This window comes from Salvelinus namaycush, chromosome 9 (assembly GCF_016432855.1).
Source record: "Salvelinus namaycush isolate Seneca chromosome 9, SaNama_1.0, whole genome shotgun sequence".
In the NCBI taxonomy this organism is placed as follows: domain Eukaryota; kingdom Metazoa; phylum Chordata; class Actinopteri; order Salmoniformes; family Salmonidae; genus Salvelinus; species Salvelinus namaycush.
Window position 1 is genome coordinate 42,837,975 of NC_052315.1, and position 24,549 is coordinate 42,862,523.

General features: G+C 45.3%; 1 protein-coding gene across 1 annotated transcript in view; it reads left to right on the forward strand.

Annotated features, from left to right (window-relative positions):
- Positions 1-22,062: 22,062 nt before the first annotated feature.
- Positions 22,063-24,549, forward strand: part of LOC120054097 (protein arginine N-methyltransferase 8-B) — a 37,526-nt gene continuing 35,039 nt past the window's right edge. Inside the window, exon 1 of the mRNA XM_039001481.1 lies at positions 22,063-22,998. Within this exon, the coding sequence (XP_038857409.1) occupies positions 22,930-22,998 (69 nt within the window). The 5' untranslated portion in view covers positions 22,063-22,929. The remainder of the gene's footprint in view (positions 22,999-24,549) is intronic.

Genomic DNA, 24,549 nt, shown 5'->3' on the forward strand with positions numbered 1-24,549 from the left:
TTGATGGTTGCCACTAAAAAGAGGAGGATCCCAGCAGCTACTATAGTTCTTAGCTGCTCTGCTATAAACCGGAGTAGCTTCCCGGCATGATTTAAACTGCATACGGATTACATTTATTTTTCCCCTGCCCCTGTTCCTACCCATTCTAAATTGAAACAAATTTGACATATTAGTAAAGACAAGATTCAATTGAGAATAGTCTGATGGGTGAAAATATAATCACTTGATGAGAGAACAGAGTGTGCAGCCTGATGCAAGGAACAGAGCGCTAGCTTTTTATAGTCTCATCGTGCATTTTTGATTTTCTTAGTCATTCTAAGGTTTGTATCATTCACAACTAAATTTGTCAAATAACTCAATCTAGTGTTTCAAATCATCACTTTTACACTCAACATAGCCCTTCATATTCACATTCGCGCCGGAATGGGAATAATATATTTTCTTTATTTTATATATATTTTTTAAATGTATCCCTTTTTCATGATATTCAATTGGTAGTTACAGTCTTGTCCCATCGTTGCAACTACTGTGCAGACTCGGGAGAGGCGAAAGTCGAGAGCCATGCGTCCTCTGAAACACGACCGTGCCATGCCGCACTGCTTCTTGACACACTGCTCGCTTAAGCCAGTTGCACCAATGTGTCGGAGGAAACACTGTACAACTGCCGACTGAAGTCAGCGGGCATGCGCCTGGCCCGCTAAAAGGAGTCGCTAGAGCACAAAGACATCCCAGCCGGCCAAACCCTCCCCTAAGCCAGACGACACTGGGCCAATTGTGTGCTGCCTCATCAGTCTCCCGGTCACAGCCGGCTGCGACACCGCCTGGGATTGAACCCGGGTCTGTAGTGATGCCTCAAGCCTTAGATGGCTGCGCCACTTGGGAGGCCCTCCTTTCTTTTTTTATTAATTTAAGTTAAATCATATTATTGTTAATAAAATCATATCATATAAATTAATGGCACTGAACATATTCTTGTCAGTTAATTGAACTAGCATAGAGCCTATGGATGGCGCATAGCCAGATAACATACAGTAGGAAATCAATTTTCTTCATATCATAATATGTCTTTAGACCTGCATAAAATAATTAATGGACTTATTACGATGTTGTATATTAAATGGATTTATTAGTCTTTTTAAATACAGATGTTTGCATCAGCGGCTTGTATGAGTGGTGGACTGGAGATGCAAAACATGTTTATATGAATTAACCGTCAATTATCGTGAGACTGGTAGTCGTTTGCAAGACAATAACCGGCTGACAAAATGTTATGACCGCCACAGCCCTAGTAGTGGTTAGCGGTTATGGTATGAAGGTTTAGCTTGGAGAGGTTTTTGCCCCACAGACAGCTGTTGTGTTGTGCACTGAAGTCCACAAGCAAAGGGAAAAGGTGAGAGGAGAGCACGTAGATGCGAGAAGGAATTATTGGCTACAATGAGCAAAGTGATGATGCTGTATATGGCTGCTACAAAAGTGAACTATGTGTGTGGGTGACACATTCCGCCACTTTTGTTGCAAAACGTTTCTTAAATGGAAGCAAACAGAACAAAACTGGGAGGGACCTAACTGAACTCGTTTTAGATGCAAAGCGGAATGTTTAGCAACTGTTTGACTAATGATTACACCCCAGACCAGCTAGATGCAGGCAAGAGTGTATAAAGCTGTGTCACTGTCTGTCACCTTGACAACTCAAATTTGTCTCTCGGCCTGTGCACCTATGTTATAAACTTTAATTTGTAGGCTAGGTTGTAGCAACCTCATGATAGGTATAGGGAAAATGTGAGTATCATGTAGTAGCCTAAACCTGTCAATTGTGGAGTTAGGTGAATAGAATATAAATGACAGTCATCCAATATGCAGTAATAGAAATAAGGCCATGCTCATTAAAAAAATCATCCTCCCTAATCTTGAACGGCACGAACTGCTACTGGTGTGTGAGCATTTTAAACTAAAGCTAGCCTTTCACGAGTATCAATCCCGGATCCGGGATCACCCCCCACCCCCCCCACACTGATTAGCATCGCTAGCATAGCTTCACAAGTAAATAGTAGCATCTAAATATCATTAAATCACAAGTCCAAGACACCAGATGAAAGATACAGATCTTGTGAATAAACCCATCATTTCTGTTTTTTAAAATGTTTTACAGGGAAGACACAATATGTAAATCTATTAGCTAACCACGTTAGCAAAATACACCATCTTTCTTTGTCCACCATTTTCTCTCTCCACCACTAGCTATCACCAATTCGGCTAAACTAAGATATTGATAGCCACAAACCAAGACAAAAACTCATCAGATGACAGTCTGATAACATATTTATGGTATAGGATAGGTGTTGTTAGAAAAAAGTGCATATTTCAGGTAGAAATCACAGTTTACAATTGCACCGACCATCACAAATCGACTAGAATTACTAGATAGAGCAACGTGTATGACCAATTTACTCATCATAAAACATTTCATAAAAATAGACAAAGCATAGCAATGGAAAGACACAGTTCTTGTGATTTCAGACCATATTTCAGATTTTCTAAGCGTTTTTCAGCGAAAACACAATAAATCGATAAGTTAGCATACCACATGTACAAACGTTAGTAGAGCATGAATTCAAGGCAAAGGGAGCTATAACGTTATCATCGCCAAAATATATTAATTTTTTCACTAACCTTCTCAGAATTCTTCCGATGACACTCCTGTAACATCATTTTACAACATACATATACAGTTTGTTCGAAAAGGTGCATATTTAGCCATACAAAACCGTGGTTACACAATAAAAATACTAGGAAATCAAGCCTCAATATGTCTGACGTCATCTATCAGAGTGATCTAGTTTAATTGAAAGCTAATCATATACTTGACTAAAAAATACAGGGTTGACAGGAATCGAAAGACAAATTAGTTCTTAATGCAACCGCTGACTTACATTTTTAAAATTATCCTTACTTTTCAATACAGGGTTCGCCAAGTGACGCGATAACAAACAAAATGGCGAAATATGCGTTTAAAATATTTCGACAGAACAACGATTTATCATATTAAATATTGCTTACTTTGAGCTGTTCTTCCATCAGATTCTTGGGCAATGTATTCTTTCTTGGGTTTAATCTTCTTTTGGTCGAAAGATGTCCTTTGTCCGTCTAAATGCCCGCTAACGTTCGACCGGGACCCCGAAATGTGCCCGGTGCTTCACATAGAAATGCATCAAAATTGCACTAAACGGATATAAATTGCTATAAAACGGTTTAAATTAACTACCTTATGATGTTTCTAAGTCCTATATCGAATTAAATTACAGACGGATACATTTTACGTTGATAACCGAGCCTTTGAAAATGGCATCCGGAGGTGTCTTCCTGCGTAAAGGCGAGCGTCGAAAGGGGGGCTACCCTCACTCCTTGGTCCTTTATAACCTCTGAGAGCTACGCAGAAGGCCCATTCCACTTCTCATTGGTTACTGACATCCAGGGGAAGGCGGGTGCAGTTCGTGTCGTTCCATAGGATAGACAGAGACCTTAAAAACTGATCTGAAACCAGAGCTTCGCTCTCAGACCTTTCACTGTCTGTCATGGATTTCGCTGTAGAAAGAGTTCTGGGTCACCCACAGACATCATTCCAACTTTGTATGAAACTAGAAAGTGTTTTCTATCCAATAGAATTAATAATATGCATATTGTACGAGCAAGAATTGAGTACTAGGCAGTTTAATTTGGAGACGACAAAATGCTAATTCGGAACAGCACCCCCTGTAGTCGCAAGAAGTTTTAACTTCATCCTTTTGGGAATCCTGTCATCTTTTTAGAAGGGTAGCTCTCATTGTAGACTTGTCCATGCAAGATGAATGAGCCGTGTAAGAAAAGCTATAAAAAAAACTATCTGTATCTGTTCAACTATATTCCACTGACAAACAACAACAATATGAGCACCATCTGAATGAGCACCATCTGAAGAACCAAACTCTCATGACTCCTGCTCTCTCTCCTGTTTAATATGGAACACCTCTGCAGCTGTCAAACAGTGCAGGGCTCGCTCCCCAGTGAATGACATGGCTGAGTGAGGACACATGGAGAACTAACTCTCACAGAGAGTGCTCATGAATAACAACACTGTAGAGGCCCTTTAAGTTTCACCCTTTGACCCACCACATAATGTCCTAGTTAGCAAACTTGCCCCTCTGTGTAATACACAAGTTAGACCAGTAAGGGTGTATCAGGAAGTACCCCAGAGGGCTTGAAGGCGGTGCTAGCAGGTTTCCCAAGGAGGGGCGAAGTTTGCAGGCTTTCTTTACTGTATTTACTGTAGGTCTTCTCATCTGGAGTTATGGTTATAGTGCTAGAAATGTGAAGATTATAACTGGAGATAATATAGTGTCACCACAAAATACATAACCAGATTACTTTATTCCAAGAATGTTCTAAGACAAAATATAAAAATATGTCTAACCTAACCACAATGACGTGACAGCATAGCGTAGCTAGCGTAGCATATCATCGGTGAAGAGCTGCTATTTCAAACCTGACAAACACACAAAAGGCTTCTTATTACTTTATGAAGGTCCAATCTTTCATTGGGATTGATACTGACCACCATTTTCTGTCCATTGTAAATGGATGGTTCCTGATTGATGTGTAAAATAACAAGTGGAGCACAAACCTATGGCAAGAGTGAGTGAGAGAGACATGAGTGACGTAACTGTTGGTTCCAAGCCAACCGTTGCTTGGTACCAGATGGCAACGCCTACTGTATCTGTTGGTCAGCAGTGTGTGCGTGTGTCTCTGCGTGAGTGTGTATGTGTACTTGATGCAGGACGGGGGATGGCACCCTTAATCACAATGTAAGCTCCCTTTTCGTTAAGGCAGATCAGCAAGTGCATTTATTAGCCTTGAAAAAGACAATGGAATACGTTGGAAAGAAGAGCTTATGTGTGAGACTGCTTTGATAATGCTTTGATATATAGGCAGGAAACAACAAATGTATATATGATCAGTTGTTCACAAATAAATAAAAATAACAATAAACTGCAGTCTATGTGCTTCCAGACAGCTCCCATGCACCCTGGGATGCCAAGTAAAAAAAATGGTTCTAACCAAACTAGTCTAATGTCTCTAATTTGCTCATATTTTCTGCCTTTGTATGCGGCAGTCACACACCACTCTGTGCTATTGATCTTGAGTCATTTGAACAAACAAGCCATACACCTCAACCTAGAGTTTAGCAGTCATATCTTTGTATCAAGAATGTCAAGGTCGAGGTTAGGCATATGTAGGTAAAATACTGATCACAGATTTGGCACATCATTGTGCACGTGTTGTTAAACCATGACATATATTGAGGCAAAAATTACAACCAGTAGCCTACAATTAGCTAAATAAAACTAAATTGATTGAACATGACATTTATTTCAAAATTAATGAAATATATATGCCTATGTTGTCACGATCGTCTTCCTGTGAGAGATTGGACCAAGGCGCAGCGTGTGCAAAATACATCTTCTTTTATTTCAGAAGACAGAAACAACAAGAAACGAACAACTATACGCAAACTAACAAAATAACAAACTGACGACCGTGAAGCTATACAGACAAATAGTGCTGACACAAACACTACACATAGACAATTACCCACAAACACATGATGCCCATGGCTGCCTTAAATATGGCTCCCAATTAGAGACAATAAACCACAGCTGTCTCTAATTGAGAACCAATCCAGGCAGCCATCGACATACAAACACCTAGACAAGACATTACCCCATTAAACCTACAAACCCCTAGACAAACCAAAACACATACTTCCCCATGTCACACCCTGACCTAACTAAAATAATACTGAAAACAAAGATAACTAAGGCCAGGGTGTGACATAACCCCCCCCTTAAGGTGCGAACTCCGGGCGCACCAGCATAAAGTCTAGGGGAGGGTCTGGGTGGGCGTCTGTCCACGGTGGCGGCTCTGGCACTGGTCGTGGTCCCCACCCCACCATAGTCACTACCCGCTTTCGTAGCCTCCTCCAAATGACCACCCGCCAACTTAACCCCACTGGATTAAGGGGCAGCACCGGACTAAGTGCCAGCACCGGACTAAGGGGCAGCACCGGACTAAGGGGCAGTACCGGACTAAGGGGCAGCACCAGGATAAGGGGCAGCACCAGGATAAGGGGCAGCACCAGGATAAGGGGCAGCACCAGGATAAGGGGCAGCTCCGGACTGAAGGGCAGCTCCGGACTGAGGGACAGCACCGGACTGAAGGGCAGCACCGGACTGAATGGCGGATCCTGGCTGGCTGGCTCTGGCGGATCCTGGCTGGCTGGCGGATCCTGGCTGGCTGGCTCTGGCGGATCCTGGCTGGCTGGCGGATCCTGGCTGGACGGCTCTGGCGGATCCTGGCTGGACGGCTCTGGCGGATCCTGGCTGGACGGCTCTGGCGGATCCTGGCTGGACGGCTCTGGCGGATCCTGGCTGGACGGCTCATGGCTGGCTGACGGATCTAGCTGCTCATGGCTGGCTGACGGATCTGGCTGCTCATGGCTGGCTGACGGATCTGGCTGCTCATGGCTGGCTGACGGATCTGGCTGCTCATGGCTGGCTGACGGATCTGGCTGCTCATGGCTGGCTGACGGATCTGGCTGCTCATGGCTGGCTGACGGATCTGGCTGATCCTGTCTGGCGGAAGGCTCTGGCTGATCCTGTCTGGCGGAAGGCTCTGGCTGATCCTGTCTGGCGGAAGGCTCTGGCTGATCCTGTCTGGCGGAAGGCTCTGGCTGATCCTGTCTGGCGGAAGGCTTTGGCTACTCCTGTCTGGCGGAAGGCTCTAGCGGCTCCTGTCTGGCGGAAGGCTCTAGCGGCTCCTGTCTGGCGGACGGCTCTGAAGGCTCATGGCAGACGGGCGGCTTTGCAGACTCAGTACAGACGGGCGGCTTTGAATACTCAGTACAGACGGGCAGTTCATGCGGCGCTTGGCAGACGGACAGTTCAGACGGCGTTGGGCAGACGGGCAGTTCAGGCGCCGTTGGGCAGACGGGCAGTTCAGGCGCCGTTGGGCAGACGGGCAGTTCAGGCGCCGTTGGGCAGACGGCAGACTCTGGCCGGCTGAGACGCACTGTAGGCCTGGTGCGTGGTGCCGGAACTGGAGGTACCGGGCTGAGGACACGCATCTCAGGGCTAGTGCGGGGAGAAGGAACAGGGCATGCTGGACCCTGGGGACGCACATTAGGCCTAGTGCGTGGTGCCGGAACTGGTGGTACCGGGCTGAGGACACGCATCTCAGGGCTAGTGCGGGGAGCAGCAACAGGACGCACAGGACTCTGGGGACACACAGGAGGCTTGGTGCGTGGTGTAGGCACTGGTGGTAAAGGGCTGGAGACACGCACCATAGAGCTAGTGCGTGGAGGAGGCACAGGGCTCTGAAGACGCACAGGAAGCCTGGTGCGTGGTGTAGGTACTGGTGGTACTGGGCTGGAGCGAGGAGGTGGCGCCGGAAATACCGGACCGTGCAGGCGTACTGGCTCCCTTGAGCACCGAGCCTGTCCAACCTTACCTGGTTGTATGCTCCCCGTCGCCCGACCAGTGCGGGGAGGTGGAATAACCCGCACCGGGCTATGTAGGCGAACCGGGGACACCATGCGTAAGGCTGGTGCCATGTAAGCCGGCCCGAGGAGACGCACTGGTGGCCAGATGCGTTGGGCCGGCTTCATGACATCCGGCTCAACGCTCAATCTAGCCCGGCCGATACGTGGAGCTGGAATGTACTGAACCGGGCTATGCACGCGTACAGGAGACACCATGCGCTCTACTGCGTAACACGGTGTCTGCCCGTACTCTCGCTCTCCACGGTAAGTACAGGGAGTAGGCGCAGGTCTCCTACCTGACTTCGCCACACTCCCTTTAAATTTTTGGGTTGTACTCACGGGCTTCCAGCCTTGCTTCCGTGCTGCCTCCTCATATCGCCTCCTCTCGGCTTTAGCTGCCTCCAGCTCTTCACGAGGGAGGCGATATTCTCCCGGTTGTGCCCAAGGTCCCTTACCATCCAGTATCTCCTCCCATGTCCATGAATCCTGTGTAGGTGGGTCCTGTTGCCGCTTGACACGCCGCTTGGTCCTAGATTGGTGGGTAATTCTGTCACGATCGTCTTCCTGTGAGAGATTGGACCAAGGCGCAGCGTGTGCAAAATACATCTTCTTTTATTTCAGAAGACAGAAACAACAAGAAATGAACAACTATACGCAAACTAACAAAATAACAAACTGACGACCGTGAAGCTATACAGACAAATAGTGCTGACACAAACACTACACATAGACAATTACCCACAAACACATGATGCCCATGGCTGCCTTAAATATGGCTCCCAATTAGAGACAATAAACCACAGCTGTCTCTAATTGAGAACCAATCCAGGCAGCCATCGACATACAAACACCTAGACAAGACATTACCCCATTAAACCTACAAACCCCTAGACAAACCAAAACACATACTTCCCCATGTCACACCCTGACCTAACTAAAATAATACTGAAAACAAAGATAACTAAGGCCAGGGTGTGACATATGTAGACTATATCCTATAGACCTACTGTAGTATGTACAGTTGAAGTCGGAAGTTCACATACACCTTAGCCAAATACATTTAAACTCAGTTTTTCACAATTCCTGACATTTAATCCAGATAAAAATTCCCTGTTTTAGGTCAGTTAGGATCACCACTTTATTTTAAGAATGTGAAATGTCAGAATAATAGTAGAGTTAATGATTTATTTCAGCTTTTATTTCTTTCATCACATTCCCAGTGGGTCAGAAGTTTACATACACTCAATTAGTATTTGGCAGCATTGCGTTTAAATTGTTTAACTTGGGTCAAACGTTTCGGGTAGCTTTCCACAAGCTTCCCACAATAAGTTGGGTGAATTTTGGCCCATTCCTCCTGACAGAGCTGGTGTAACTGAGTCAGGTTTCTAGGCCTCCTTGCTCCCACATGCTTTTTCAGTTCTGCCCACAAATGTTCTATAGGATTGAGGTCAGGGCTTTGTGTTGGCCACTCCAATACCTTGACTTTGTTGTCCTTAAGCCATTTTGCCACAACTTTGGAAGTATGCTTGGAGTCATTGTCCACTTGGAAGACCCATTTGCGACCAAGCTTTAACTTCCTGACTGATGTCTTGAGATGTTGCTTCAATATATCCACATAATTTTCTTCCCTCATGATGCCATCTATATTGTGAAGTTCACCAGTCCCTCCTGCAGCAAAGCACCCCCACAACATGATGCTGCCACCCCCGTGCATCACAGTTGGGATGATGTTCTTCGGCTTGCAAGCCTCCCCCTTCTTCCTCCAAACATAACGATGGTCATTATAACCAAACAGTTCTATTTTTGTTTCATCAGACCACAGGACATTTCTCCAAAAAGTATGATCTTTGTCCCCATGTGCAGTTGCAAACCGTAGTCAGTTTTTTATGGCGGTTTTGGAGCAGTGGCTTCTTCCTTGCTGAACGGCCTTTTAGGTTATGTCGATATAGGGCTTGTTTACTGGGGATATAGATAATTTTGTACCTGTTTCCTCCAGCATCTTCACAAGGTCCTTTGCTGTTGTTCTGGGATTGATTTGCACTTATCGCACCAAAGTACGTTCATCTCTAGGAGACAGAACGCGTCTCCTTCCTGAACGGTATGACAGCTGCGTGGTCCCATGGTGTTTATCCTTGCGTACTATTGTTTGTCCAGATGAACATGGTACCTTCAGGAGTTTGGAAATTGCTCCCAAGGATGAACCAGACTTGTGGAAGTCTACAAATTTTTTTCTGAGGTCTTGGCTGATTACTTTTGATTTTCCCATGATGTCAAGCAAAAAGGCACTGAGTTTGAAGGTAGGCCTTGAAATACATCCACAGGTACAACTCCAATTGACTCAAATATGTCAATTAGCCTGTCAATTAGATGCCAAGCAGAAGCTTCTAAAGCCATGACATCATTTTCTGGAATTTTCCAAGCTGTTTAAAGGCACAGTCAACTTAGTGTATGTAAACCGCTGACCCACTGGAATTGTGATACAGTGAATTATAAGTGAAATAATCTGTCTGTAAACAGTTGTTGGAAAAATGACTTGTGTCATGCACAAAGTAGATGTTCTAACCGACTTGCCAAAACTATAGTTTGTTAACAAGAAATGTGTGGAGTGGTTGAAAAACGAGTTTTAATGACTCCAACCTAAGTGTATGTAAAATCAAATCAAATGTATTTGTCACATACACATGGTTAGCAGGTGTTAATGCAAGTGTAGCGAAATGCTTGTGCTTCTAGTTCCCGACCATGCAGTAATATCTAACAAGTAATATAACCTAACAATTTCACAACAACTACCTTATACACACAAGTGTAAAGGAATGAATACAAATATGTACATAAAAATATATAAATGAGTGATGGCCGAACGGCATAGGCAAGATGCAGTAGATGGTATAGAGTACAGTATATACATATGACATGAGTAATGTAGGGTATGAAAACATTATATGAAGTGGCATTGTTTAAAGTGGCTAGTGATACATTACATCAAGACGGCAAGATGCAGTAGATGGTATAGCGTACAGTATATACTTATGAGATGAGTAATGTAGGGTATGAGAACATTATATAAAGTGGCATTGTTTAAAGTGGCTAGTGATACATTTAATTACATCAAGATGGCAAGATGCAGTAGATGGTATAGCGTACAGTATATACATATGAGATGAGTAATGTAGGGTAAGTAAACATTATAAAATATAAAGTGGCTAGTGATAAATTGATTACATCAATATTTCCATTATTAAAGTGGCTGGAGTTGAGTCAGTATGTTGGCAGCAGCCACTCAATGTTAGTGATGGCTGTTTAACAGTCTGATGGCCTTGAGATAGAAGCTGTTTTTCAGTCTCTCGGTCCCCGCTTTGATGCACCTGTACTGACCTCGCCTTCTGGATGATAGCGGGGTGAACAGGCAGTGGCTCGGGTGGTTGTTGTCCTTGATGATCTTTTTGGCCTTCCTGTGACATCGGGTGGTGTAGGTGTCCTGGAGAGCAGGTAGTTTGCACCCGGTGATGCGTTGTGCAGACCTCACTACCCTGTGGAGAGCCTTCCGGTTATGGGCGGAGCAGCTGCCGTACCAGGCGGTGATACAGCCCGACAGGATGCTCTTGATTGTGCATCTGTAAAAGTTTGTGAGTGTTTTTGGTGACAAGCCAAATTTCTTCAGCCTCCTGAGGTTGAAGAGGCGCTGCTGCGCCTTCTTCACCACGCTGTCTGTGTGGGTGGACCATTTAAGTTTGTCCGTGATGTGTACGCCGAGGAACTTAAAACTCTCCACCCTCTCCACTACTGTCCCGTCGATGTGGATAGGGGGGTGCTCCCTCTGCTGTTTCCTGAAGTCCACGATCATTTCCTTTGTTTTGTTGACATTGAGTGTGAGGTTATTTTCCTGACACCACAACCCGAGAGCCCTCACCTCCTCCCTGTAGGCTGTCTCGTCGTTGTTGGTAATTAAGCCTACCACTGTAGTGTCCTCTGCAAACTTGGTGATTGAGTTGGAGGCGTGCATGGCCACGCAGTCGTGGGTGAACAGGGAGTACAGGAGAGGGCTGAGAATGCACCCTTGTGGGGACCCAGTGTTGAGGATCCGCAGGGTGGAGATGTTGTTACCTACCCTCACCACCTGGGGGCGGCCCGTCAGGAAGTCCAGGACCCAGTTGCACAGGGCGGGGTCTCGAGCTTGATGACGAGTTTGGAGGGTACTATGGTGTTAAATGCTGAGCTGTAATCGATGAACAGCATTCTTACATAGGTATTCCTCTTGTCCAGATGGGTTAGGGCAATGTGCAGTGTGATGGCGATTGCGTCGTCTGTGGACCTATTGGGGTGGTAAGCAAATTGGAGTGGGTCTAGGGTGTCAGGTAGGGTGGAGGTGATATGGTCCTTGACTAGTCTCTCAAAGCACTTCATGATGACGGAGGTGAGTGCTACAGGGCGGTAGTCATTTAGCTCAGTTACCTTAGCTTTCTTGGGAACAGGAACAATGGTGGCCCTCTTGAAGCATGTGGGGACAGCAGACTGGGATAAGGATTGATTGAATATGTCTGTTAACACACCAGCCAGCTGGTCTGCGCATGCTCTGAGGACGTGGCCGGGGATGCCATCTGGGCCTGCAGCCTTGCGAGGGTTAACATGTTTAAATGTTTTACTCACGTTGGCTACAGTGAAGGAGAGCCCGCAGGTTTTGGTAGCGGGCCGTGTCAGTGGCACTGTATTGTCCTCAAAGGGAGCAAAAAAGTTGTTTAGTCTGTCTGGGAGCAAGGCATCGTGATCCGCGACTGGCCTGGTTTTTCTTTTGTAGTCCGTGATTGACTGTAGACCCTGCCACATACCTCTCGTGTCTGAGCCGTTGAATTGCGACTCCACTTTGTCTCTGTACCGACGCTTAGCTTGTTTGATTGCCTTGCGGAGGGAATAGCTACACTGTTTGTATTCGGTCATGTTTCTGGTCACCTTGCCCTGACTAAAGGCAGTGGTTCGCGCGTTCAGTTTTGCGCGAATGCGAATGTTTCTGGTTGGGGAATGTTTTAATAGACGCTGTGGGTACAACATAACTGATGCACTTGTTAATAAACTCGCACACCGAATCAGCGTATTCGTCAATGTTGTTGTTCTCCGCAATGTGGAACATATCCCAGTCCACGTGATCGAAACAATCTTGAAGCGTGGAATCCGATTGGTCGGACCAGCGTTGAACAGACCTGAGCGCGGGAGCTTCCTGTTTTAGTTTCTGTCTATAGGCTGGGAGCAACAAAATGGAGTCGTGGTCAGCTTTTCCGAAGGGAGGGCGGGTGAGGGCCTTATATGCGTCGTGGAAGTTAGAATATCAGTGGTCTAGGGTTTTGCCAGCTCTGGTAGCACAATCGATATGCTGATAGAATTTGGGGAGCCTTGTTTTCAGATTAGCCTTGTTAAAATCCCCGGCTACAATAAATGCAGCCTCAGGATATGTGGTTTCCAGTTTACAAAGAGTCCAATGAAGTTCTTTCAGGGCCGTCGATGTGTCTGCTTGGGGGGGGAATATACACGACTGTGATTATGATCGAAGAGAATTCTCTTAGTAGATAATGCGGTCGGCATTTGATTGTGAGGAATTCTAAGTCAGGTGAACAAAAGGACTTGAGTTCCTGTATGTTGTTATGATCACACCACGTCTCGTTAATCATAAGGCATACACCCCCGCCCTTCTTTTTACCAGAGAGATGCTTGTTTCTGTCGGCGCGATGGGTGAAGAAACCAGGTGGCTGTACCGACTCAGATAGCGTGTCTCGAGTGAGCCATGTTTCCGTGAAACAAAGAAGGTTACAGTCTCGGATGTCTCTCTGGAATGCTACCCTTGCTCGGATTTCGTCTACCTTGATGTCAAGAGACTGGACAATGGCGAGTAGTATGCTCGGGAGCAGCGCGCGATGTGCCCGTCTACGGAGCCTGACCAGAAGACCGCTCCGTCTGCCCCTTCTTCTACGGAGTCGTTGTTTTGGGTCGCCGGCTGGGATCCGATCCATTGTCCTGGGTGGTAGGCCAAACATTGTCCTGGGTGGTAGGCCAAACAAGGAAAGTCGTATTCCTGGTCGTAATGTTGGTGAGTTGACGTTGCTCATAGGATATCTAGGACATGACAAAACAAAAGCTAGTATGAAAACTTAGCTAGCTACCAAATGAAACTGGATGCTGTGGGCAGGTTAGCATACATGGCTACAATAGCCAGGACAACTATATACTGTAGACTATATGCACGTGTGAAACTATTACTGTATGCAAAATGGCCCCTGGCCTCTCTCGGGACTGTTTTCCACTGAGGTATAATAACAACTGGACACTGCGTCCAAGATGTCCGCCTGTTGTTTTCAAGGTAATCTACTCACGTTCGCAATGGCGATTGATTCATGGACTGTCTACAGTGCATTCGGAAAGTTTTCAGACCCTTGACATTTTCCACATTTTGTTACGTTACAGCCTTAATCTAATATTGCTTAAATTATTTTTCCTCTTCATCAATGTACACACAACACCACATAATGACAAAGAGAAAACAGGTTTTACGATTTTTTTGCAAATGTATTAAAAATTAACAGAAATACCTTATTTACATGATATTTCAGACCCTTCGCTATGAGACTCAGAGTTGAGCTCAGGTGCATCATGTTTCCATTGATCATCCTTGAGATGTTTCTACAACTTGATTGGAGTCCACCAGTGGTAAATTCCATTCATTGGACATGATTTGGAAAGGCACACACCTGTCTATATAAGGTCCCACATTTGACTGTGCATGACAGAGCAAAAACCAGGCCATGAGATTGAAGGAATTGTCCGTAGAGCTCCGAGACAGGATTGTGTTGAGGGACAGATCTGGGGAAGGATACCAAAAATGTCTGCAGCATTGAAGATCCCCAAGAACACAGTGGCCTCCATCATTCTTATATGGAAGAAGTTTGGAACCACCAAGACTCTTCCTAGAACTGGCCGCCCGGCCAAATTGAGCAGTTGGGCCTTGGTCAGGGAGGTGACCAAGAACCCGATGGTCACTCTGACAGACTTACAGACTTCCTCTGTGGAGATGGGAGAAACTTCCAGAAGGACAACCATCTCTGCAGCACTCCAGCAATCAGGCCTTTATGGTAGAGTGGCCAGACGGAAGCCACTCCTCAGTAAAAGGCACATGACAGCCCGCTTGGAGTTTGCCAAAAGGCACTTAAAGACTCAGACCATGAGAAACAAGATTATCTGGTCTGATGAAACCAAGAATGAACTATTTGGCCTGAATGCCAAGCGTCACGTCTGGAGGAAACCTGGCACCATCCCAATGGTGAACCATGGTGGTGTCAGCATCCTGCTGTGGGGATGTTTTTCAGCGGCGGGGACTGGGAGACTAGTCAGGATCGAGGGAAAGATGAATGGAACAAAGTATGATGAAAACCTGTTCCAGTGCGCTCAGGACCTCAGACTGGGGTTCACTTTCCAACAGGACACTGACCCTAAGCGCACAGCCAAGACAACGCAGGAGTGGCTTTGGTACTAGTCTCTGAATGTCCTTGAGTAGCCGAACCAAAGGCCAGACTTGAACCCGATCAAACATCTCTGGAGAGAACTGAAAATAGCTGTGCAGCGATGCTCCCCATCCAACCTGACAGAGCTTGAGAGGATTTGCGGAGAAGAATGGGAGAAACTCCCTAAATACAGGTGTGCCAAGTTTGTAGCATCATACCCAAGAAGAACAAAGTACTCAGTAAAGGGTCTGAATACTAATGTAAATGTGAAATTTCTGTTCTTTTTTTAATACATTTCCAAAAATGTCTACAAACCTGTTTTTGCTTAGTCATTATGGGTTATTGTGTCTAGATTGGTGAGGGGAAAAAAATATTTAATCCATTTTAGAATAAGGCTGTAAAAATGTGGAAAAAGTCAAGGGGTCTGAATACTTTCTGAATGCACTTTCTGAATGCACCCGGGTTGCATCCGGTTTATACGAACCAACATCACATGAGCAGCGCAGGAGCAGGAGCAGCGCAAGCAGCGACGACGTCATCCAAAAACATGGCAGACATTGGATGAATATAAAATGTTAATATCTTTAACAGTCTGATGGCCTTGAGATAGAAGCTGTTTTTCAGTCTCTCGGTCCCCGCTTTGATGCACCTGTACTGACCTCGCCTTCTGGATGATAGCGGGGTGAACAGGCAGTGGCTCGGGTGGTTGTTGTCCTTGATGATCTTTTTGGCCTTCCTGTGACATCGGGTGGTGTAGGTGTCCTGGAGAGCAGGTAGTTTGCACCCGGTGATGCGTTGTGCAGACCTCACTACCCTGTGGAGAGCCTTCCGGTTATGGGCGGAGCAGCTGCCGTACCAGGCGGTGATACAGCCCGACAGGATGCTCTTGATTGTGCATCTGTAAAAGTTTGTGAGTGTTTTTGGTGACAAGCCAAATTTCTTCAGCCTCCTGAGGTTGAAGAGGCGCTGCTGCGCCTTCTTCACCACGCTGTCTGTGTGGGTGGACCATTTAAGTTTGTCCGTGATGTGTACGCCGAGGAACTTAAAACTCTCCACCCTCTCCACTACTGTCCCGTCGATGTGGATAGGGGGGTGCTCCCTCTGCTGTTTCCTGAAGTCCACGATCATTTCCTTTGTTTTGTTGACATTGAGTGTGAGGTTATTTTCCTGACACCACAACCCGAGAGCCCTCACCTCCTCCCTGTAGGCTGTCTCGTCGTTGTTGGTAATTAAGCCTACCACTGTAGTGTCCTCTGCAAACTTGGTGATTGAGTTGGAGGCGTGCATGGCCACGCAGTCGTGGGTGAACAGGGAGTACAGGAGAGGGCTGAGAATGCACCCTTGTGGGGACCCAGTGTTGAGGATCCGCAGGGTGGAGATGTTGTTACCTACCCTCACCACCTGGGGGCGGCCCGTCAGGAAGTCCAGGACCCAGTTGCACAGGGCGGGGTCTCGAGCTTGATGACGAGTTTGGAGGGTACTATGGTGTTAAATGCTGAGCTGTAATCGATGAACAGCATTCTTACATAGGTATTCCTCTTGTCCAGATGGGTTAGGGCAATGTGCAGTGTGATGGCGATTGCGTCGTCTGTGGACCTATTGGGGTGGTAAGCAAATTGGAGTGGGTCTAGGGTGTCAGGTAGGGTGGAGGTGATATGGTCCTTGACTAGTCTCTCAAAGCACTTCATGATGACGGAGGTGAGTGCTACAGGGCGGTAGTCATTTAGCTCAGTTACCTTAGCTTTCTTGGGAACAGGAACAATGGTGGCCCTCTTGAAGCATGTGGGGACAGCAGACTGGGATAAGGATTTTGCCCTGACTAAAGGCAGTGGTTCGCGCGTTCAGTTTTGCGCGAATGCGAATGTTTCTGGTTGGGGAATGTTTTAATAGACGCTGTGGGTACAACATAACTGATGCACTTGTTAATAAACTCGCACACCGAATCAGCGTATTCGTCAATGTTGTTGTTCTCCGCAATGTGGAACATATCCCAGTCCACGTGATCGAAACAATCTTGAAGCGTGGAATCCGATTGGTCGGACCAGCGTTGAACAGACCTGAGCGCGGGAGCTTCCTGTTTTAGTTTCTGTCTATAGGCTGGGAGCAACAAAATGGAGTCGTGGTCAGCTTTTCCGAAGGGAGGGCGGGTGAGGGCCTTATATGCGTCGTGGAAGTTAGAATATCAGTGGTCTAGGGTTTTGCCAGCTCTGGTAGCACAATCGATATGCTGATAGAATTTGGGGAGCCTTGTTTTCAGATTAGCCTTGTTAAAATCCCCGGCTACAATAAATGCAGCCTCAGGATATGTGGTTTCCAGTTTACAAAGAGTCCAATGAAGTTCTTTCAGGGCCGTCGATGTGTCTGCTTGGGGGGGGAATATACACGACTGTGATTATGATCGAAGAGAATTCTCTTAGTAGATAATGCGGTCGGCATTTGATTGTGAGGAATTCTAAGTCAGGTGAACAAAAGGACTTGAGTTCCTGTATGTTGTTATGATCACACCACGTCTCGTTAATCATAAGGCATACACCCCCGCCCTTCTTTTTACCAGAGAGATGCTTGTTTCTGTCGGCGCGATGGGTGAAGAAACCAGGTGGCTGTACCGACTCAGATAGCGTGTCTCGAGTGAGCCATGTTTCCGTGAAACAAAGAAGGTTACAGTCTCGGATGTCTCTCTGGAATGCTACCCTTGCTCGGATTTCGTCTACCTTGATGTCAAGAGACTGGACAATGGCGAGTAGTATGCTCGGGAGCAGCGCGCGATGTGCCCGTCTACGGAGCCTGACCAGAAGACCGCTCCGTCTGCCCCTTCTTCTACGGAGTCGTTGTTTTGGGTCGCCGGCTGGGATCCGATCCATTGTCCTGGGTGGTAGGCCAAACATTGTCCTGGGTGGTAGGCCAAACAAGGAAAGTCGTATTCCTGGTCGTAATGTTGGTGAGTTGACGTTGCTCATAGGATATCTAGGACATGACAAAACAAAAGCTAGTATGAAAACTTAGCTAGCTACCAAATGAAACTGGATGCTGTGGGCAGGTTAGCATACATGGCTACAATAGCCAGGACAACTATATACTGTAGACTATATGCACGTGTGAAACTATTACTGTATGCAAAATGGCCCCTGGCCTCTCTCGGGACTGTTTTCCACTGAGGTATAATAACAACTGGACACTGCGTCCAAGATGTCCGCCTGTTGTTTTCAAGGTAATCTACTCACGTTCGCAATGGCGATTGATTCATGGACTGTCTACAGTGCATTCGGAAAGTTTTCAGACCCTTGACATTTTCCACATTTTGTTACGTTACAGCCTTAATCTAATATTGCTTAAATTATTTTTCCTCTTCATCAATGTACACACAACACCACATAATGACAAAGAGAAAACAGGTTTTACGATTTTTTTGCAAATGTATTAAAAATTAACAGAAATACCTTATTTACATGATATTTCAGACCCTTCGCTATGAGACTCAGAGTTGAGCTCAGGTGCATCATGTTTCCATTGATCATCCTTGAGATGTTTCTACAACTTGATTGGAGTCCACCAGTGGTAAATTCCATTCATTGGACATGATTTGGAAAGGCACACACCTGTCTATATAAGGTCCCACATTTGACTGTGCATGACAGAGCAAAAACCAGGCCATGAGATTGAAGGAATTGTCCGTAGAGCTCCGAGACAGGATTGTGTTGAGGGACAGATCTGGGGAAGGATACCAAAAATGTCTGCAGCATTGAAGATCCCCAAGAACACAGTGGCCTCCATCATTCTTATATGGAAGAAGTTTGGAACCACCAAGACTCTTCCTAGAACTGGCCGCCCGGCCAAATTGAGCAGTTGGGCCTTGGTCAGGGAGGTGACCAAGAACCCGATGGTCACTCTGACAGACTTACAGACTTCCTCTGTGGAGATGGGAGAAACTTCCAGAAGGACAACCATCTCTGCAGCACTCCAGCAATCAGGCCTTTATGGTAGAGTGGCCAGACGGAAGCCACTCCTCAGTAAAAGGCACATGACAGCCCGCTTGGAGTTTGCCAAAAGGCACTTAAAGACTCAGACCATGAGAAACAAGATTATCTGGTCTGATGAAACCAAGAATGAACTATTTGGCCTGAATGCCAAGCGTCACGTCTGGAGGAAACCTGGCACCATCCCAATGGTGAACCATGGTGGTGTCAGCATCCTGCTGTGGGGATGTTTTTCAGCGGCGGGGACTGGGAGACTAGTCAGGATCGAGGGAAAGATGAATGGAACAAAGTATGATGAAAACCTGTTCCAGTGCGCTCAGGACCTCAGACTGGGGTTCACTTTCCAACAGGACACTGACCCTAAGCGCACAGCCAAGACAACGCAGGAGTGGCTTTGGTACTAGTCTCTGAATGTCCTTGAGTAGCCGAACCAAAGGCCAGACTTGAACCCGATCAAACATCTCTGGAGAGAACTGAAAATAGCTGTGCAGCGATGCTCCCCATCCAACCTGACAGAGCTTGAGAGGATTTGCGGAGAAGAATGGGAGAAACTCCCTAAATACAGGTGTGCCAAGTTTGTAGCATCATACCCAAGAAGAACAAAGTACTCAGTAAAGGGTCTGAATACTAATGTAAATGTGAAATTTCTGTTCTTTTTTTAATACATTTCCAAAAATGTCTACAAACCTGTTTTTGCTTAGTCATTATGGGTTATTGTGTCTAGATTGGTGAGGGGAAAAAAATATTTAATCCATTTTAGAATAAGGCTGTAAAAATGTGGAAAAAGTCAAGGGGTCTGAATACTTTCTGAATGCACTTTCTGAATGCACCCGGGTTGCATCCGGTTTATACGAACCAACATCACATGAGCAGCGCAGGAGCAGGAGCAGCGCAAGCAGCGACGACGTCATCCAAAAACATGGCAGACATTGGATGAATATAAAATGTTAATATCTTCAGCTATGAGTGATGAAAAAAAATGGCCTCAGCAACAATTATTTGAATAATTCAATGGATTTTTTTTGTGCACAAAGGTGATGACTAAAGTGTCTTATTAGGAATTTTCAAATCTGACTTCTCTATGTGGCCATGTATGGAAATTCATTTTTTTTCCACACCCCAGCCCAATTCCTCAAAGCTGATTAGTCTGTTATGGTTTTAGGTAGGTTGTGAGATTGATATTCAATCTCATTTTTACCACTCGGTTACATCTACATAGAAGAAAGTACATTGGATGTTGGCCATCTATTCTATGGCACATAATCATTAACCTCAAATCACTGCAGACTAAAACAACCGTGTTCTATGAGCAACCATTTTGTTTTACATCATAGCATCTCATAAAAAATGACTTATCACCAAACTCCAAATTAGGTTACATATCATTATCAGGCCTAAAAAATGTATAGCCTTAGAGCCAGGCCAAATAAGTGATGTGTAGGTCAATTCACAGTTCACTGAGCTGGAATGAACTCGCTCACAATTCTCTCTGTTTAAACAGAGTAGACTAAAGTCAGCCTGGGTCAAGCCAGCCAAACAGAGGAAGAACGGAGCAGGTAAAGAAACAGAGCGAGAGAGAGAGTGGGACGAGAGAGAGAGGTGAATGACTAAATTTGAATCCTCTTTTCAACATTTGTTCAATAGAATGTATGCTTTACTATAGGCCTACACCTGTTTTGCATACTCACAAGATAACAAGAATAATGTATTACACTATACAGAATAATCTCAAAGTGCATAATTTTTTGAAAAAATACAAATATTAACAAAATATACAAAAAACGAATAAAAAATGGACACATCTATCTATAGATCTGCAAGGTGCAATCAGTGACTGTATGCCAATTATTTTTGGGGGATTTCCACAATCGTTGATGGCGTGCAGCATGTAGATTTGCACAAAATGTCAGTGAGCATTACAGAAATATCCCCCTGTTGTACTCTCCTACACGGGTACTCCCACTCCCTCCTGTGAGAGTGCAATGTTCTGGGACTACCACGCAAATGTGGAATATTTTGGAAATGTCTCTAGGGACTAGGGGGAGGTGCTCTAAATTTCGGACTATAAATGTCACTGTTAAATGGGAGGGAACACTTCTCCAATCAGAACATCCTGCAGAGGTAACTGTGAGACAACAGCAGGAGTCAATAGACAGCTCTGAGCAATGTCAGTAAAAAAGAGGCTAATCATTCAAACTCATTGTCATTCCTTGTTACTTTGCTTTTTTATCAGACGAGACGATAGGATATTTTCAGTAACAGTCGTTTGCTAATGAAAAGGCGGGTATATAGATCAGGGGAAAGAAGAAGAGGTAATTGAAGCAATTTCAGCGCATCACTTTTAATGTAGCCTCTTATGGGGAGAATGGAGGACAGCTGACACAATGAGACTGTCTGTCCTCTGCTGAGAACTGTGTTCAGAGAAATAGAGAGTCAGATGGACAAGACACTGATGTAGCATCAGATCTGAGGAGCAATAAGACTTAAGCCAAAGGGCTGGCCACCATTTGAACACAATCTGTCCCCACCAATCTGTTCGATAGTCAAACATTTTTCAAGGACCTCAAGTGCGTGGGTGTGCATGCATAGTTGCAGTATCTGGGTTTCAGGGTGTTTTTGCAGGCTTTAGTACACAATTTCTGTGCTCAATGCATGGTGTGTGCAGGGGCCGTGAGTGGTTTTGGTGGCAGAGGTAGGTATTGCCTGAAAAGAAACACAGCTTTTACTCAGTCAAATTGCACACCAAAAAATCCAGGAAAGCTCAGTCTTGAGCAGCACCACAATATATACTTGCAAAGGAATGGAATAGCTGAATAAAAATGAAAGAAGTAGCTAAATAAAAAATTGAAGAGGGCAAGCTAAATTTGTCATCCCTTACTTGTCTGCACAATCATTTTGCCAAGCAGGGGGGGGGGGGGGGGGGGGGTTTAGGGATGCTGTCTCTTTTAATCTCAGTTGTGGGGAGGGGGAGGGAGAGGGAGCAGGAGAACCTCACTGACTAGACACCTATTCTCTCACTGAGGGGTTTGAACTAATCTCAAATGACAGGATCAACTGAGAAGGTGAAAAACCAAACCCGCGAGCAGCATGCACTGATTTCACACGCGCACTGAGGTGGTGGTGCCTTCTGTTTCAAGTATCAAGGCTTTGAGCATCCTGTCATATCTTCACATTCAAACTGAGAGTAAAGTTGAACTTTCCATATGAGGCTGCCTAGCAATTCGACAAAGTGGAAATTAGATCAAGCAAAGCGTGAGCCCTTCTATGTTTTGGAGCTGCCTGCGCTGAAATGGACTCTTCTACAGTAGTTATTGCGTTATTCATAGGCTTAAATAGGCAATGCTTGCAATATCATCTCGTGGAAAATAAAATGGCATGAACATCTGTAAGGGGTGATCAAGAGTGTGACAACCCAAAGTTAAGGAAATAACATGGTGCCTGCTTTTCTCCAAGACATCACAGCAATAGGGACATGGGTCTCTATTTTTAGACACCAATGTTCCGACCATAAATTAACAACTTGCTCCTAAATGTGTTCTGATAGTGTGCGTTGCACCTGATCTAGAGTAGCCTACATCGCTGGAGAACATGGAATGCCGTTTACCTTATTCATTTTCCTCAAGTATTGCAAAGTGATGAGAGGTTTGCCGTATACTCTCCTAGAAAGCGACATGGGAGACATATAACTTTTGCACAATGGAATCCAGAACACTTTTATCTGCTAATAGAGGTCGCTACTCCTGTGAGACTTTATGTCGTTTTTTTGTCTTATAAATATAATTTCACAGCAATTGTGTCTGTAAATTACAAGTTGAGGAAAAGTGTGGACAAAAGTAACTCCGACGAAATCCTTTCAAAAATAATAATTTCATCCTATCGAGACCAAATCTCCTGGGCTTTTATGGGAATTAAACACTCCTCCCGCTGTATGCTGCTCAGGGGGAAAATGGCGGAGTCTGAGAGCACTGAGGTAGGTGTGCAATCTTCGATTACTTCATAGGCAAAGCTACACAACAACGTGAGTGATGAATAGTTCACTGCGCTGTTACTGTCAGGTTAATTTCTCATTTCAAGCATGGAAAGCACATCGCGCACAAGTGTATGCTGGTACTTCTGCAATATATGTGTTGGTATTCTTTGGGTCCACTTTTGTGCAACATAGTCTATGCCCTGTAAAATGTCTATACCAAATGGCACGCTCCACTAATACAATATTTTTTATCCTAAGCATACAGTGACTTCAAACTGTTCATTGACCATTAGTTGAGTTCCGTAAATGTAATTGATTCGTGTGACACTCTGTTTAATAGGAGCTACCCTAATGATAGCCTACTCGTGTCTGCCACTAATTATTTTGGCTGGTTCGTAATCAAGAGAAAGGTTGCATTCGGTCAGTCACAGGTCAAGATTCAGAGAAACGTGATTTAAGGCGCGAAGCTCGCGTTTATAGCTCGTGCGCTGCGCTGTCCTTGTTGCTGTAGCAACCTCAAACTGGAACGGCTATCTTTCTTGAGTGGACCATCCGGCGAAACGCATAGCCGCGGTTTGTAGGGGTGCTGAGGGTGCTGCAGCACCCCCTGATAAATCACAATAAAAAACGAATTTATATACATATTAAACATTCCACCAAATTACTGCACTAGGCCTTTATTACTCCCTGCATGAGCAGAGAGAGGAGAAAACTTCTCATCAGCAGAGCGAGAGTTTACTTTAGATGTAGTTAACATGAGAATTGTAGCATTCTCTGCTTGAGAGTAAAAGTTTGAGGAACAGAAGATAGGTGGTGAAAAAAGATGACTGTGGTACCCATATAGTTTTAATACACTTTTTTCCCCCTTGTCTCTGTGTTTGTTTTTGCCCATCCTGTTTGTCCATCTGTGAAAGTAATGTTTGTTGCCATGTAGCTTTCTGCTTACCCAGCATGTGAATAGAACAGGTTATTCTGTGTGAATGGAGCCAGTGTTTGGAGCTGCCTGTTGCTCCGCCCCCTGTTGACAGACCATCCCCATTACTAGGCAAAACAAGGACAAAGACAAAGCTGCACAGTCAGAGTGGCTGCCGAGCACAAGACTGAGGAGAAGGACTGACTCTCTTTAACAAGGCCAGATCAATATCCCTGATAGCCATGAGAGTGAAATCTAACTCTTAAGATATATGTGCACCAGGGAACAGAACATGACATGGGTTGAGTTGAATGCTCAAATGAGTTTTTCCCCTTTTTCCTCTCTTGATAATATGTCTGGAAGGGAAGGAAATCCTGGATCCTTTTTCTTCCGCTGAGCTATGGGCTGATCAGACAGGCTTCTGTCTGTGCTCTCCCAGCAGGCATTAAAGGTGACAATCAGAGTTTTACAGGCACACCTTCTGTGTAGAATTCTGTATTTTCTGCTTTCCTCAGACAGACTGACAGACAGACATCCTGTCAATACTGTTAGTGTTGTCTCTAGACAAATACGCTTGATCCACTCACCTCTGGGGCTCCATGGGAAAGCCAATGACCGTTGAAAGAACAAATGAGAGA